This window comes from Mustela nivalis (genome assembly GCF_964662115.1).
Source record: "Mustela nivalis genome assembly, chromosome: 5".
NCBI lineage: Eukaryota > Metazoa > Chordata > Mammalia > Carnivora > Mustelidae > Mustela > Mustela nivalis.
Window position 1 is genome coordinate 22859666 of NC_139024.1, and position 15598 is coordinate 22875263.

Here is a 15598-nt window from a genome sequence, read left to right on the forward strand (position 1 = left end):
AAACATAGATGAATTGCTTATTAAACTAGCATAGAGGTGAAAAGACAAAAAGTAGTAGTAAAATCAGCTCTATTTATAAAAATTAGTTAATGGATACACAAAACAAAAATATGTAAAATAGGACATCATATACATAAAACACACAGGGAGTAAATAGGCAGTGCTTTTAAGATGTGTTTGAACTTCAGCAACCATCAGCTTAACATAGACTGCTATATACAGAGGAAGTTATATATGAGCAACCACAAACCCAAAGTCTATAAGAGATACACAAATAATAAAGAGAGAGGAATCCAACCACAAGACTAAAGGAAGTTTTCAAATCACAAGAGACAAAGAGAAGAAAAAAGGAACAGAGAAGAACTACAAAAACAATCAGAAAATAATTAACATGGCAATAGGTACATACTTACCAATAATTAACTGTAATTGAGCTAAATATTCCAATCAAAAGAACAAATGGATTAAAAACACAAGATCCATTCATATGCTGCCCACAAGAGACTCATGTCAGATCCAAGGACACATAAAAACTGAAAGTAACAGGCTAGAGAAAGATATTCCGTGCAAATGGAAGTGGAAAACAAAAGCAGGAATAGCAACACTTACACCAAAATAGACTTTAACACAAAGACTATAACAAAAGACAAAGAAGGGCATTATAGTATTGATGCAGGGATCAATCTAATAAGGAGACATAACAATTTAAATATCTATGCTATTGTAACATATCTAAACAACTGTAAATATCTAAATATCTAGGAGCACATAAGTATATAAAGCAGATATTAACAGATATAAAAAAAAAAACTGACAACAATACAATAACAGTAGGGGACTTTCATGCTCTATTTACATCAATAGTTGGATGATCCAGACAGAAAATTCAATAAGGAAACAGTGGCTTTGAATGACACAGACCAGAACAATGTAACAGATACATACAGAACATTCCATCCAAATACAGAATACACATTCTGTTCAAGCCCACATGGAACATTCTCCAGGACAGATCACATATTAGGCCACAAAACAAGTCTCAGTAAATTTAACATTAAAATGCTATCAAGCATCTTTTCTGACGGTAACATTATGAAACTAGAAATCAGTTACAAGGAAAGAAAAAAAAAAAACTGGAAAACACAGATATAAGGTGAGGATAAACAGGCTACTAGCCAGCCAGTGTGTCAATGAAGAAATCAAAAGGAAACTAAAAAAATACCTGGAGACAAATAAAAATGGGAAACAATGGTTCAAAATCTTTGGGATGCACCAAGAGCATTTCTAAGAGAGAAGTGTATAGCTATTCAGGCCTACCTCAAGAAACAAGAAAAACTTCAAATAAGCCATCTAACCACACACCTAAAGGAATTAGAAAAAGAACAGAGCTCAAAGTTAATGGAGGAAGGAAATAATAAAGATCAGAGTGGAAATAGGTAGAGAATTAAAAAATAAAAAATATCAATTGAACTAAGAGCTGATTCTTTGAAAAGATAAACAAAATTGATAAACCTTTAGCCAGAATCATCAGTTAAAAATGAGAGGAATTGGGGCACCTGGGTGGCTCAGTGGGTTAAGCCTCTGTCTTGGGCTCAGGTCATGATCTCAGGGTCCTGGGATCGAGCCCTGCATCGGGCTCTCTGCTCAGCAGGGAGCCTGCTTCCCCCCCACCCCTTTCTCTGCCTGCCTCTCTGCCTACTTGTGATCTCTGTCTGTCAAATAAATAAATGAAATCTTTAAAAAAAAATGAGAGGACTCAAAACTAAACTCAGAAAAGAAGAGAATTTACAAACTGACACCACAGAAATACAAAGGATAATTAGAGACTATTACGAAAAACTATAGGCCAACAAACTGCACAAACTAGTAAACATGGATAAATTCCTGGAAATGCAATATTACAAGACAGAATCAAGGAGAAATAGATAATTTGATCAAACTGATTACTAGTTACTAGTCAGTAATAAATAACCCCCAACAAAAAGAAGTCCAGAACCAAATGGCTTCACAGGTAAATTCTACCAAACATTTAAAGGTGGCTAATACCTATCCTCAAACTATTCCAAAAAATACAAGAAGGAATGCTTCAGATTCATTCTATAAGGCCAGCATGACTCTGATACCAAAACCAGACAATGACACCACAAAAAAAGAAAATTACAGACCAATATCTCCGATGAACATAGATGCAAAAATCTTCAGCAAAATCTTAGCGAACTGAATTCCAAAAATACATTTAAAGGGTTACTTATTACCATCAAGTGGAATTTATCTCAGGGATGCAAGGTTATTCAATATCTATTAGCAAATCAACATGATAATCACATTAAGAAAATGAAGGATAAAAAACATTTGACAAAACTGTTCATGATTAAAAACTCTCAACAAAGAGGGTGTAGAGGGAACATACCTCAAGATAATGAAGGCCATATATGACAGACCCACAGCTAAGTTACTCAAAGGTGAAAAATGGAAACCTTTTCCTCTCAGATCAGGAACAAGGATTTTCAATTTCACCACTTTCAATCAATATACTACTGGAAGTCATAGCCACAGCAATCAGACAACAAATAAAAGTCACCACATTGGTAAGGTAAGAACAGTAAAACTATCACTATTTGCAGATGACAGGATACCATATACAGAAATCCCAAAGATGACACCAAAAACCTTTTAAAACTAATAAATAAGTTCAGTAAAATTTCAAGATATAAAATTAATATGCAAAAATCTATTGCATTGCTATACACTAATAACTAACAGAAAGAAAAATTAAGAAAACAATCCTATTTACAATTGCATCAAAAAGAATAAAATACCTAGACAAAAGAGATGTACTTTGAAAACTGTTAAGACATAGATGAAAAAATTGAAGGCAATACAAATAAATCGAAAAATATACCATGCTCATGAACAGGAAAATATTATTAAAAGGCCCATGCTACCCAAAGTAATCTACATATTCAGTGCAATTTCTATCAAAATACCATTAGTATTTTACACACCTGGAAGAAATAATCTGAAAACTATATGGAACCACAAAAGATTCCAAATAGCCAAATCAATCCTGTGAAGAACAAAGCTAAAGATATCACAACCTCAGATTCAAACTACACTATAAAGTCATCAAAACAGTACGTTACTGGCACAAAAACAGACACATAGATCAACAGAGAAGAAGAGAGAACCCAGAAATAAGCTCACACTTAAATGGTCAATTCATCTATGACAAAGGAGGCAAGAATATACAATGGGGAAAGAACAGTCTCTTCAATAAATGGTGTTGGGAAAACTGGACAGCAACATGCAAAAGAATGAAACTAGATCATTTTCTTATACCATACAAAAAAATAAGATGGATTAAAGACCTAAATGTAAGATCTGGGACCATAAAACTCCTAAAAGAAAATATAGGCAGTGAATTCACGGACATCAGGCTTAGAAACATTTTTTGGATCAGTCTCTTCAGGCAAGAGAAACAAAAGCAAAAATAAACTTTTGGACTATGTCAAACTAAAAGGCTTTTGCACAGTGAAGGCCACAGTGCACAAAATGAAAAGTCGACCTACTGACTGGGGAAGCTACTTGCAAAGGATATGTCCAATACCGAGTTAATATCCAAAATATATAAAGAACTCACTCAACTCAACACCAAAAAACTCCAAAGAATCTAATTTAAAAATAGGCAGAATACCTGAGCATACATTTTTCCAAAGAATGGACATACAGACACATGAAAAGATTCTCAACATTACTAATCAGGGAAATGCAAATCAAAACCACAATGAGAGATCACCTCACACCCCTCAGAATGGCTACTATCAAAAGGACAAGAACTAACAAGTGTTGGCAAAGATGGGGAGAAAAGGAAACCTTCGTGCACTTTTGGTGGGAATGTAAATTGGTGAAGCCACTATGGAAAGCAGTATGCAGGTTCCTTAAAAATTTAAAAATAGAAATGCTATATAATCAAGTAACTCCACTACTGGGTATTTGCTCAAAGAAATGGAAAACCCTAATTTGAAAAGATAATATGCACCCTTATGCTCATTGCAGCATTTTTCACAATAGCCAAGTTATGGAAGCAACGTAAGCATCCACTGAAAGATGAATGAAGAATTTGGGGTATACATGCACACAATGGAATATTATGTCGCAATAAAAAATGAAATCTTGCCATTTGCAACAACATGGATGGACCTACAGGGTGTTATGCTAAGTGAAATAAATCAGAGAAAGACAAATACTGCATGATTTCACTTATATATGGAATCTTAAAAACAAATGAATAAGCAAACAAAAAAACAGAAGGAGACTAAAAAATACAGAGAGTAATCTGGTACTTGCCATGAGCAAGACAGATAAAAGGGATTAAGAGCGGGGTGCCTGGGTAGCTTGGCTGGTTAAGTGTACCAACTCTTGGTTTCGGTTCAGGTCATAATCTCGGGATTGTGGGATCAAACCCCATGTCAGGCTCCATGCTCAGTACAGTCTGCTTGAAATTCTCTTCCTCTCCCTCTCCTTTCTGCCCCTCCCCACTCACGTACACGTGCTCTCTCTCTAATAAATACATCTTTTTAAAAGGGGGATTAAGAGGTACAAACTAGTTCTAAAGAAGTCATGGGAATGACAAGTACAGCATTAGGAAATATAGGCCATAGTGTTATAACTTTGTATGGTGACAGATGATAACTTCCTTTGGTGAGCATTTCATAATGCAAATTGCTGAATCATTATGTTGTATACCTGAAACTAACATAATATTGTAGGTCAACTATACTTCCATTAAAAAAAATGATGGAGGTCTCACATGGCCTGATTTCAAAACATATTACAATGCTACAGTAATTCAAACAGTGTGGTATTGACATAAAGATAGACATATAGGGGGAAAAAAAAAAGACAGACATAAAGAGCACTGGAATAGAACAGAAAGCCCAGAAATCAACCTTCATGAAAGTAGCCAAATGAAGGACAAGGGTGCCAGGAATGCAAAAAAATGAAGTTAGACTCTTACCTTACATCATATATAAAAATCAACTAAAATGGATTAAGGACCTAAATGTAGGAGCTGAAACTATAAAATTCCTAGGAGAAAACACAGGAAAAGCCTCAAGACATTGGATTTGTCAATGATTTATTGGCTATAGCACCAAAAGCAAAGGTTAAAAAAAAAAAATCGACAAACAGAATGACATCAAACTCCAAAACTTCTGTGCGTCCATGGGGGGCTGGCTAGCTCAGTTGGTAGAACATGCAACTCTTGATTTCTGGGTCGTGAGTTCGAGCCCCATATTGGGCATAGAGATTAGTTTAAAAAAAAAAAAAGCCTTCTGTGCATGGAAGGGTGCAATCAACAGAATGAAAAGGCAACCTATGGGATGGGAGAAAATATTTGCAAATGACATACCTACCTGATTAGGAGTGAATTCCCTGAATATATAAAGAACTCTTTCAACTCAACAATTAAAAAAACTCAGACCAAACTGAGAAATGGGCAAAGGACTTGAATGGACATTAATCCAGGGATGACACACAGTCAACAAAGATATGAAAAGATGTTCAGCATCACTAATTATTAGAGAAATGTAAATCAAAACCTCAATGAGATACCACTTTACACCTCTTACGATGACTACTATAAAAAACAAATAACAGGTGTTGGCAAAGATGTGAAGAAATTCAAATCTTTGTGCACTGCTGGTGGTAATGTAAGACAGTGCAGTCTCCATGGGAAACAGTATAGATATTCCCCCCAAAATTAAAAATAGAACCACTATATGATCCACTAGTTCCACTTCCGGATGTATACCCAAAATAATTCAAAGCAGGATCTCAAAGAATTTTACATGCCATGTTCAAAGCAGCATGATTCACAATAACCATGAGGCAGAAGCAACCCAAATGCCCATTGATCGATGACTGGATAAACAAAATATGAGAAGTACATACAAGGAAATATTATTCAGCTTTAAAAAGGAAGGGTGCCTGGGTGGCTCAGTGGGTTAAGCCACTGCCTTCGGCTCAGGTCATGATCTCAGGGTCCTGGGATCGAGTCCTGCATCGGGCTCTCTGCTTGACAGGGAGCCTGCTTCCTCCTCTCTCTCTCTGCCTGCCTCTCTGCCTACTTGTGATCTCTCTCTGTCAAAAAGATAAATAAAAAAATCTTAAAAAAAAAATAAAAAGGAAGAACATCCGGTCAACACGGACAGACTTGGAGGACACCATACTAAGTGAAATAAGCCTGTACAGAGAGTCAAATTCCACTTACAGGAGGTGTCTGAACTAATCAAATTCATAGAATTAAAGTAGAATCGTGGTTGCTAGGTGCTGGGGGGGGGAAGAGGATATGGGGATTTTTTTTTTTTTAAACAGATATAGAGTTTTAGTTTTGCAAGATGAAAAAATTCTAGAGTTCTATTGAAGAGCAATGTGAGTATACTTAACACAGCTGAACTGTACACTTGAAAACAGTATGGTCAATTTTATGTTATGTGTTCTTTATCCCTTTTTTAAAAAGGCAGGGGTGCCTGGCTGGCTCAGTCAGTAAAACATACAACTCCCTGATCCTGGGGCTGTGAGTTCAAGCCGCATGTTCAATGTAGAGATCACTTAAAATATAAAATCTTTAAAGGTGGGGGAGGGGGCGCCTGGGTGGCTCAGTGGGTTAAAGCCTCTGCCTTAGGCTAAGGTCATGATCCCAGGGTCCTGGGATCGAGCCCCACATTGGGCTCTCTGCTCAGCAGGGAGCCTGCTTCCCTCTCTCTCTCTGCCTACTTGTGATCTCTGTCAAATAAATAAATAAAATCTTAAAAAAAAAAAAAAAAAGGTGGGGGAGGCAGATCGCTGACTCCAGCTTGCATATGAGTCCGAAGGTGAGGAGTTTATATGAAGGAGAACATATATAGTGGTATTCCACCATGATTTATTAGATTAATTATAAGTACTGAGGGGGCCGTGTTAGCAAGGGAAATAGTTTAATCTTTTTCATATATATATATACACATATATATATATAATCTGATATAGATAAAAAATTAAAAAAAAATGTAAAGACTTAGATCCTTAAATGGTTTCGAGAGATGAGCCTATCATGCTCTACAATAAGGCATGGCCCCAGGGGATTGTGCTGAGCCCTTGTCAGAGACAAGCCCCAGATTAGAAGGGCTCTAGGAAAGTTTATTTCTTCCTGGAAATTTAGGTATTTTCTAATGGCCTTTGAAAGCCATTCTGGGCTTCAGTCTGGGGTATCTGCTTTCTTCCCATTAGTTTTGGCATTTGGTAAGGTGAGGAGCCATTAATAACAGCTTTTTTTCCAAGCAGAGTAGTACATCTCTTTTTATTTCCAAATCCTCACTTGGCTAATAGGATAATGGCCATCTCAGTTTCTTTGGCTTTTGTCATTCATTCAAAGGCCAAACGTACCCTCCAAAGAATGGCAGACTAATAAACTAATTATCATCCTAATGTTATCATTTATTGGGCACCTACTAACCACATCAGGCACTGTACTAGGCAATTTGCCCATTTAATGTTTTTTTTTCCCCAAACTGAACTATAATCAAGTATTCTTATGTTACAGTTGAAGCTAAAGAAATTAAGCTGCGGGGCACCTGGGTGGCTCAGTGGGTTAGGCCGCTGCCTTCGGCTCGGGTCGTGGTCTCGGGGTCCCGGGATCGAGTCCCGCATCGGGCTCTCTGCTCAGCAGAGAGCCTGCTTCCTCCTCTCTCTCTCTGCCTGCCTCTCTGCCTACTTGTGATTTCTCTCTGTCAAATAAATAAATAAAATATTAAAAAAAAAAAAAAAAAAAAAAAAAAGAAATTAAGCTGCTTGCCCAAGGCCAAAGCAGGAGATAGCTAGGATTCAAACTGAGCTCTGCCATATGCCTGAGCCTAGTCCCTTTTATAGGACATTACATCACCTCTTAGTCCCAGAAATTTACAATTAGAAGGACTGTCTGGTCTAGTCATTTTATTTACAGTGAGAAGAAAGATAAAATACTCCCTTTTCCACCTATTTTACTTATTTATTTACTTATTTATTTATTGCCCAAAGAAGTCTTTTCTAAATGTTCTGGCTTATTCTTGCTCTTAATTGGAGAACCAGAAAAATACTAGTCATAACCAGAAAGTTATTCTTAGAGGATAGACGAATTAGTATGAATATTTATGTAGAAATGTGTTCCTCATAGCGTTGACCACCATTCCTCCTATATACAAAAATCTAATTTCACCGCACAGCTCACTTACCTACAGAACAGATAAACACTTCAAGAATTGTTCAGTTGGGATTTTAAGATTAGAACTGAAGTACTGACTAGAGAACAGAAGAAAAAGTCATTTACTTAGAAAACCCATGGATATATTTTCATCTTACATTTCTCATAACAGAAAGTACATTTATATTCATTTTTCCATAATACCTAATGAGAAAAAAAAATTGCTTCTTTCTTCTAAAAACCTTAGACTACTCCCTAGTCAGTATCTGAAAAACTTTCAGTATTTGTCAATACCAAGAAACAAATGTTTGTGCTTGTTACCACTGCTTAAGAATGAAGGAGACCTGACTTCCTGTTTCTGTGAAGCTGCGTCGTGTTAGAAAGAAGGAATAGACAGGGGTTCCAGGAAGGTGTGATGACTCTGAATTCGGTTTAGAAGCTGCTGTGCCACAGGTTTGAATTCTGTTTCCCACTGGAGTTTGTGATAGTTTTTTAGGTCTTGGTCAAAACTGCCGTCCAATGCTAGTTCTTCATCTGTATCGGAAAAATTAAAATTACAGCGATTATTTGAAAGTGTCACCCTGCTGGGGAATGTTTAATTTTTGTTGGCCTACGTTAAACTCATCCTGGGTCATCTCTGATTCCAAGACGACCCAGATATGATTTGGGGGGTTAAAATGGTTTTGTTTTGTTTTAAAGATTTTATTTATTCATTTGACCCAGAGAGAGAGAGAGAGAGAGTACAAGCAGGGAGAGCAGCAGGCAGAGTGAGAGGGAGAGGCGGGCTCTTTGGTGAGCCCGGAGCTGGATGCGGGACTCGATCCCAGAACCTTGGGATCATAACTTGAGCAGAAGGCAGCCACTTCACAAACTGAGCCACCCGGGTGTTCCCCCACCCCCCAAAAAAATTTTTTTTAAAAGAAGGAGTTCTTTACTCTCTTTGGCACTTTGAACTATACTTATTTTAAAATATTCATAATCTCTTAATAAAAAGGACAATAATCTTCTCAAAAGAAAAAAAGCCTAGATTGAATTGAGCTCTTATTTTAACTAATCCCTAAGTGTTTCGATGTAAGGGCATATCCAAAAGTCAGATCACAATTTCTCAGAAGAGGCAAAATATTAATAGTTCCTTCCTTATTCTGGGCATTAGAAAAGTTAATTACTTTAGCAATCCACAGATATAAAAGGAGTCAGGAAATCTTTTGGGAAAGTAGCACAGTTGAATTTGATGCTGTAAACTTGACTTGAAAATCAAGGTTGCGGCTTCGAAGGAGCCCCAGTGTGTTGTACTGAAAGGGAATCCCCCATGCCCTTGCCAGTAACAGCGAAGAGTAGAAGACTTTGAGAATCCCAGGGAGTATTAGAATCCCAAGTCACTCTATGTATAATGCAAAAAGCATTAGTTTAAAAAAAAAAAAAAAGGAAAATTACAACCTTAATTTGCTTCTTAGTCCAAGGGCACCCTGAGTTCTGCCAACCTGGAAGTATATCCAACCCAAATAGGAAGATAAGTGGCCACAAAGGTTTCCGTGCCAACCAGCCACCGCATGTTTACTTGTTTTTATGAGGCTTCACACCCCATGGGAAGGATTTTAGGAAAATGCCCTGGCCTGCAGGTCAGAAGATTGACGCTTCTACTTCCGAAGTCTGTGGCCGCAGCCGACTTTGCGAATGAGAACCACTAAGCCCGAAAGTGACCACAATTAGTGCTTCTTACATAACCAGCAAACTTTTTTTCCACGGGGCCAATGAAAATCCCATTATAAAATGCTTCATTACTGTTGACATCAAATTTTCTGCACTGGATGTTTTCCTGGACCCCGCGTCCTGTGGTGTGGTTGGTGTTAGCATCAGCCCGCAGAGTAAGATAAGGGGACCTGAATCCCCATTTTTCCCCTCCCCTCCTGTCCTCCGAACGAGAGGCCAGCTCTGCGGCACTGAGATAAGTTCTGCAGAGACATAAACAGTCACACAAGGTGCTCCACAGAGGCCCGGATCGCCCCAGCCACACGCCAACCAGGGCCCGGAAAGGAGAAAGCAACCAGTGTTTGATGCCTTTGAAGCCCTTCCCACCGGGCTCCTTCCAGCCAAGAGGAGCCAGCGAGATATGGCAGTTTCGGACTTCTAGAACATCGCTCGCTCTTTTCCAGGCTTTCTGAGCACACTGCTATTAGACCATGAAATCTCTTATTCAAGAGGCTCAGGGCCAGCGGCTGCCCAAGCACCAGGCAGTTCCCTTCTCTGCTGGGGCTTTGGTTAGGATTAGTAGGTTTAGTAAATCTCGATTTGGTTGTTTTGGGGCTTTTTTCAATCTTAGGTCAAGACTGCTATTTTTCTTGAGGTTTGGCCTCGGATTCGTTTATCCACACTCAGACCCTATTAATTTGTAAAATGAGTTAAAACAGGATAACAAAAGGGGCTAAAGAACTACGGGTAAGAGGAAGGCAGTCTGCAGTTCAAAAGTAGATACAGCAAATACCTAAAAAAAAGTGCCCTATGACGCAACCCCTGGGTGGCTCAGTTGGTAAGGCAGCTACCTTTGGCTCAGGTCATGGTCCTGGAGTTCCAAGATTGAGTCCTGCATGGGGGACCAGCAGGGAGTCTGCTTCTCTCTCTAACCTTCCCCCTCTCATGCTCACTCTCTTGAATAGATAAATAAATAAATCTTTAAACAACAACAACAACAAAAACCCAGCGCCTTATGACGCTTGGTATTAAATTTTGGAACTTTACCACCAAGAACGGCAGAGGTGGATTCAAGAACAGTTGAGATCTGTGATTCTCAAACTTTGGCCTGGGACCTAAAAAGTACACAGGTCATGACTGTACTTGGTGACTTACCAACTTATGTAAAAATAAGAACCATTTCACCATAGAATGCTTTGCTACATGGGATAGATTCTGGTATTTTCTTTCTTTGCGACCTCATTTTTTTAAAGATGCTGGACACAGTGTGAAGAGCACGGGTTTAGATAACCAATCATTCTTAAGCTTGCTTCGTGTACCGCATACTTTTAATACTAGGATTTGAGTGAAGGTGTTAGAAAGGTTTACAAAGGGGTAAGGAAGTCAAAACAGTAAGTTTCTCAGTGATCGTTATAGCACAGTCCCGATTATCACTTAAGTATCCTGCACCACCAATAAAAGCTTCTCCTACTCACTGCACTATCTTCTAGCTGGGGTTCAGCATGAGGGAGCTACTGAGGGTTAATTATTGCCCTATTATAAGGCACAACCCTTATGGTGCATGCTGTTCAGTGTGGGCTTGTTAATGTAATCCTTTTTTTCTTTTTTCTTGTATTTTTAGAAATTTATTTTTTTAAGTAATCTCTATACCCAGTGTGGGGCTCGAATTCACAACCCCAAGATCAAGAGTTGGATGCTCCACTCGACTGAGCCAGCCAGGAGCCCCTTTAAGGTGATCCTTCAACTTGAACACCGGGCCCCACTCTACCTCTTGTCCCATAATCTAGGTGCTAAGTGGTATATACCTCATAATGAACAAAATGCAACCTGTGTCCTTTACATTCACAATAAACTGCACACCCCAATCACCAGCTCCCGGGAAAACAGCCCAGGGTAGAGCAGCACGCCAGGGTACGCCACTTAAGAACTTCAAGATAAAGACACTGCTGATGAGTTCGTAAGAAGTGGCTGCAATCCATCAGAAAGTTCTAGACAACATACTTTTTAAGCCACTTTCCAAAAACAATGTCAACATCCCCATGCCCCAACCATGCTGAGGACCATCAGTTTCTCCTTTTTCCCCCCTCAGTCACCCATCAAGAAAAAACCAATGACTTACATTTCTATATTGATTACCTTGTCATCATTTCTAAAAATAGCGCTCACACTTTGGCACGGGGCTCAGTGATCTAACGGCTCGTCCTATTTTCCAAATGGCCGGCTTTTCAGCCATCTTTGGGAAGGAACTAAAACTCCAGCCCACTCTCACCCCCCATCCGCAGGACTTGCTGCTGCCCACTGATCGGACACAGCTACAGCCCTTTCGGAAGTGAGGGTCTGGGGAGGGAGAAACCAGGAAGGAGCCCAGTCCTTAGGCTTTATAAGGAGGGCCTGGCGATCAGGTGAGGATTCGCTGACACATGGTGCCGGTTACTGCGCTCCCTGATCAACCGGCTTTCTTTCTGTTATCCAGCCACTGTCCCCTCCCAGAGGCTGGGGGAGGGGTGGCTGGCAGGAGGGGATTTAGAAAGTTAGCCAGTCCACAGACATCTATCAAGGACCTCTTTCGTAGGAGGCAATATCCTTTCCCCAGAGTTGCTCGGATGGATTGAGGAAACAAGATAAAAGTTACAAAATAATAATACAGGAGAAGTTACATGGGTTCATATTGCTACTGAAGAAGTATGGATTTCCTAGGACCAGGCCATGGGCTTGAAAAGGGATTCGGGAAGGGTCTGCCTGGACAGACAGCACATGGCTAGGCAGATAAGGGGTACGGCACCCACAAAGTCTCAGGGGCTGGGGAAGCAGAAGGAGAGGCCCAACCTGGTTCTAAGGGAAGGTTGGGGGGCAGGGTGGGAGGGGGGGGACAGGCACTAGGCCTTCTAGAAAGCAGCACTTGCCAGGTTCCGTACCTTCTGAAGACCTGGCCATGCCCATACCTCTTCAAAGGGGCCTTTGTGTCCCATGGCCTAGCGATTTTGCTATTTACAGTCAACAGCCCCGACCTAAGTGCCAGACCAAGCCGGAGAGAGTCTCTGAGAGAGGCGGCTAAACCCGGAAGGGCCTACAGCCCAAGGGAATGATGCACGGAACCAATCACACCTCTTCCCCCAAGTGGGAGACAAAGAGTGAGCCAAGAGCAGAGGAGACTCACGCTGAGGGCAGCAAGCAGCAGCCTTGACCTAGTTGAAGCCGGGACCAAGCGGGAGCCCACGGGAACTTTTTGCATAACAGCCGAGACAGAGCAGAGTGACATCTCCAGCTTGGTGGAGAAATGATGGCCGGCTACTGAAGGGGTCAGTCAGGGACTCTGGCTTCATCCAGAACACCCTTCCGGTGCCTCTCCAGCAGGCTTTGGCCAAGGTGCACCCTTCCCGTAAAGTCCTTCATTAACCAGAGTAAGGGTTCTCAAGCTTGGCCTCGGAGCAAATTCACCTGCGGAACTTTGCAAAAAATGCAGATAACGAGCCTCACCCCAGAGTTCCTAAGTCAGAATTTCTGGGGATGGGGTCAGGACAAGTGTGTGTTTTTAAAATTCCACGCTTGATTCCAATGTTCTACCACACCTGAGAACCGAATTCAGGCAAGTCGAGCACAGCCCTCTGCTCCCGGCAGCCTGGGGAAGCCCCACGTTCTCAGAGCACCCTGTGAACCTCAATCATTTAAAACCATGCTCATTTTTTCCTGACTCCTACACATGCAAGATTATTTTTACCGCAAAAAAGCAAATTTCACATCAGCTCAGCGGTCCCTAGTCTTTCAGGTAACTTCTGGTTCTGAGTTCCTGTTTAGTAACTTTGTTACAACACGAAGAATTTATAAACCCCTGAGCCCGGACTGTACCAGGCTCTCAGCACACGGCTCCTCTCACCATTCTAACAACTGCAAAGTGCCCATCGACTGTCCCTAGCTTAGTGATGAGAAAAGATACATGTAGGGAGGTTAAGCCCAACACCAACAACTTAGAAGGGCCAAAAACAAGGGTTGTTTTTTTTTTTTAATTTATTTATTTGACAGATAGAGATCACAAGTAGGCAGAGAGGCAGGCAGAGAGAGAGGAGGAAGCAGGCTCCCCGCTGAGCAGAGAGCCCGATGCGGGGCTCGATCCAGGACCCTGGGATCATGACCTGAGCTGAAGACAGAGGCTTTAACTCACTGAGCCACCCAGGAGCCCCCAAAAGCAAGGTTTTAAACTCAAAACTGTCCAGCTGTGGTTGTCTGGTCTTTTCAGGATGCACACAGAGGCTCATGGAGGCTCGCTATTGGCTGGAGCGCGGCAGGGATTACTGTGTCCCCATCATGGGGATGAAAAGACAGGTCCTAAAATTCTCTTGTCAAATCACACCGTAAGAGAGCACGAGGAAGACAAACCATAAGTGACTCTTAATCTCACAAAACAAACTGAGGGTTGCTGGGGGGAGGGGGTTTGGGAGAAGGGGGTGGGATTATGGACATTGGGGAGGGTATGTGCTTTGGTGAGTGCTGTGAAGTGTGTAAACCTGGTGATTCACAGACCTGTACCCCTGGGGATAAAAATATATGTTTATAAAAAATAAAAAATTAAAAAAATTAAAAAAAAAAAAAGAGAGCACGAGGATTTGAATCCATGACTGCTAAGTCACACTGAGCCTTTCCACGTGGCTTTGCTGATCCCACACAGTGGCTGGGCAGTGGTAGGGACATTGCCTCCATTTGGGAGAAAGGGTTATTGAAAATGCTCATTTACTTACTCAAATCATTGTTTTCAGAGGTAACCCAGGACGAAAAAAAATCTCCTAAAGAACTTTTTTTTTTTTTTTTAATTTAAGAAACTATCCTCTTTCATTTAGTTTGTATCAGGGATTTCCTGCCTTTCAGTGGTCTGAACCCCACTGCAATGTCAAAATAGTTTCACAGACGCTCCTCCGCATTATAATGAATATAGTTGCTAATTAAAATGTATGGATCCCGAGGCACCTGGGTGGTTCAGTTGGTTAAGCTTCAGACTCTTGGTTTCAGCTCAGGTCATGATCTCAGGGTGTTGAGATCAAGCCCTTTGCGAGGGCTCCCTGCTCAGCGGGGAGTCTGCTTAAGATTCTCTTTCTCCCTCTGTCCCTCCTGACCCCCAGTGCTCACTCTCTCTCTCTCAAAATAAATAAATAAATGTTTAAAAATAAATAAAATGCATAGGTACATAAAAATCATGACAATTCAGAGTAGCTTTTGGCCTTATTTTCTCAGTTAAAACATCTATATATTTTTAAGCAGCAGCAATACTTTAGGCTGAAATCTTGGATTTAGGCAGTCTATAAAAAATGCAAAAAAAAAAAAAAAAAAAGGGAAAATGCTGCAGAAATCATGACAGTGTCCAAGGAGTTAAAGTCTTTGGGTCCCCACTGTAAATAACACTCAACCTCTTCCAGATATCTCCAAATTTACACAGCTACTCAAACACATACCAATCTTTATTCATGCAGGTCACAGAAAAAAAAAACTTCTTACTCTGATAAAACTCACAGACTCACAGTCTTACCTAAAAATGATGGCAGCAGGACTAAGAGCGTGTTGGTGTTCTCATCTCCAAAACACGATGAAGCACTGGTGATATTTTCACTGAAGTTCCATAAAGTTTTGCAAACCAAGCAGGCCAGCTGCCAATCAGTAGGACCAAAATGTCTTAAACAATTCACCAACCTGAGTTTAAGAAAA

At 40.4% G+C, this 15598-nt stretch overlaps 1 protein-coding gene across 2 annotated transcripts in view; it reads right to left on the reverse strand.

Moving 5' to 3' along the window:
• Positions 1–7956: 7956 nt before the first annotated feature.
• ARMC2 (armadillo repeat containing 2) overlaps positions 7957–15598 on the reverse strand; it is a 112012-nt gene continuing 104370 nt past the window's right edge. For both annotated transcript variants that reach the window (XM_082732050.1, XM_082732051.1), the window contains 2 exons: positions 15423–15583; positions 7957–8752 (listed from right to left, as the gene is read on the reverse strand). In XM_082732050.1, the coding sequence (XP_082588176.1) occupies positions 8595–8752; positions 15423–15583 (319 nt within the window). In that variant the 3' untranslated portion in view covers positions 7957–8594. The remainder of the gene's footprint in view (positions 8753–15422; positions 15584–15598) is intronic.